This window comes from Colobus angolensis, unplaced genomic scaffold, assembly GCF_000951035.1.
Source record: "Colobus angolensis palliatus isolate OR3802 unplaced genomic scaffold, Cang.pa_1.0 Scaffold416, whole genome shotgun sequence".
Classification (NCBI taxonomy): Eukaryota; Metazoa; Chordata; class Mammalia; order Primates; family Cercopithecidae; genus Colobus; species Colobus angolensis.
Window position 1 is genome coordinate 580,553 of NW_012117555.1, and position 1,138 is coordinate 581,690.

General features: G+C 58.3%; 1 protein-coding gene across 2 annotated transcripts in view; it reads right to left on the minus strand.

Moving 5' to 3' along the window:
- CPSF3L (cleavage and polyadenylation specific factor 3-like) overlaps positions 1-1,138 on the minus strand; it is a 14,436-nt gene that overhangs the window by 3,722 nt on the left and 9,576 nt on the right. For both annotated transcript variants that reach the window (XM_011956386.1, XM_011956387.1), the window contains 2 exons: positions 392-490; positions 276-310 (listed from right to left, as the gene is read on the minus strand). In XM_011956386.1, the coding sequence (XP_011811776.1) occupies positions 276-310; positions 392-490 (134 nt within the window). The remainder of the gene's footprint in view (positions 1-275; positions 311-391; positions 491-1,138) is intronic.

Here is a 1,138-nt window from a genome sequence, read left to right on the forward strand (position 1 = left end):
GAGAGGAGGGACAGAGGACCCCGCCCAGACCTTGGGAAGAGAGAGGAGGGACAGAGGACCCCGCCCAGACCTTGGGAAGAGAGAGGAGGGACAGAAGCCCCTGCCTGGACCCTGTGCCTTTGCACATCTGGACCCAGAAGGAAGGGGCTCTCTGGGCCACACGGGACATGGGAGACACTGCTGGGCTGGCCACTCAAGGGCTGGCACCCTGACACCCGCCAGGGTCCTGAGCTGCAGGGGGGCCCATGGGACAAAAGACATCTCAGACTACTTACCCCAAGTGTCGGTCTGGGGTCATGTTATAATCACCCTGGTGAACAATCAAGGCCACCATGAGGAGGGTGCCTCCCACCCCAGCAGCCCCTCCCGAGCCTCAAGCCCTTCCACTGACCGTGTAGACCACAGACTCTGAGCCCACTTTAATCTGGAACATGGCTGCCCCCAGCACGTGGCCTGCATAGTAGGCCTTGATCTCCAGTTCATCGTCTACCTGTGGAGGACAGGGCTGTGCTCAGGCTGTGCTCAGCAGAGGGGCAGAGAGGCAGGGGCGGGGAGCGAGGGAGGCAGGGGCGGGGAGCGAGGGAGGCAGGGGCGGGGAGCGAGGGCACCCTTTCAGTCCCTGTTGCTCACACACAGCATGCAGTTCACAAGGGACGGGCAATGTGGACAAAGAACAAAAAACAACAAATGGAAGACTGAAGGGACCTGAAATTGGAGTTTCCAGCATGGACTTTGAATACATCACAGAGAAAAGACAAGATTCAGAATGTTGGCTGCCAGGCAAGGTAGCTCAGGCCTGTAATCCCAACACTTTGGGAGGCCAAGGCAGGTGGATCCCTTGAGGTCAGGAGTTCGAGATCAGCCTGGCCAACATGGTGAAACTCCATCTCTACTAAAAATACAAAAATAAGCTAGGCGTGGAGGTGCATCCCTGTAATCCCAGCTGCTCAGGAGGCTGAGGAAGGAGAATCGCTTGAACCTGGGAAGTCGAGGTTGCAGTGTGCTGAGATCACGCCACTGCACTCCAGCCTGGGCAGCGGGGCGAGACTCCATCTCAAAAAAAAAAAAACGGCCGGGCGCGGTGGCTCAAGCCTGTAATCCCAGCACTTTGGGAGGCCGAGACGGGCGGATCACGAGG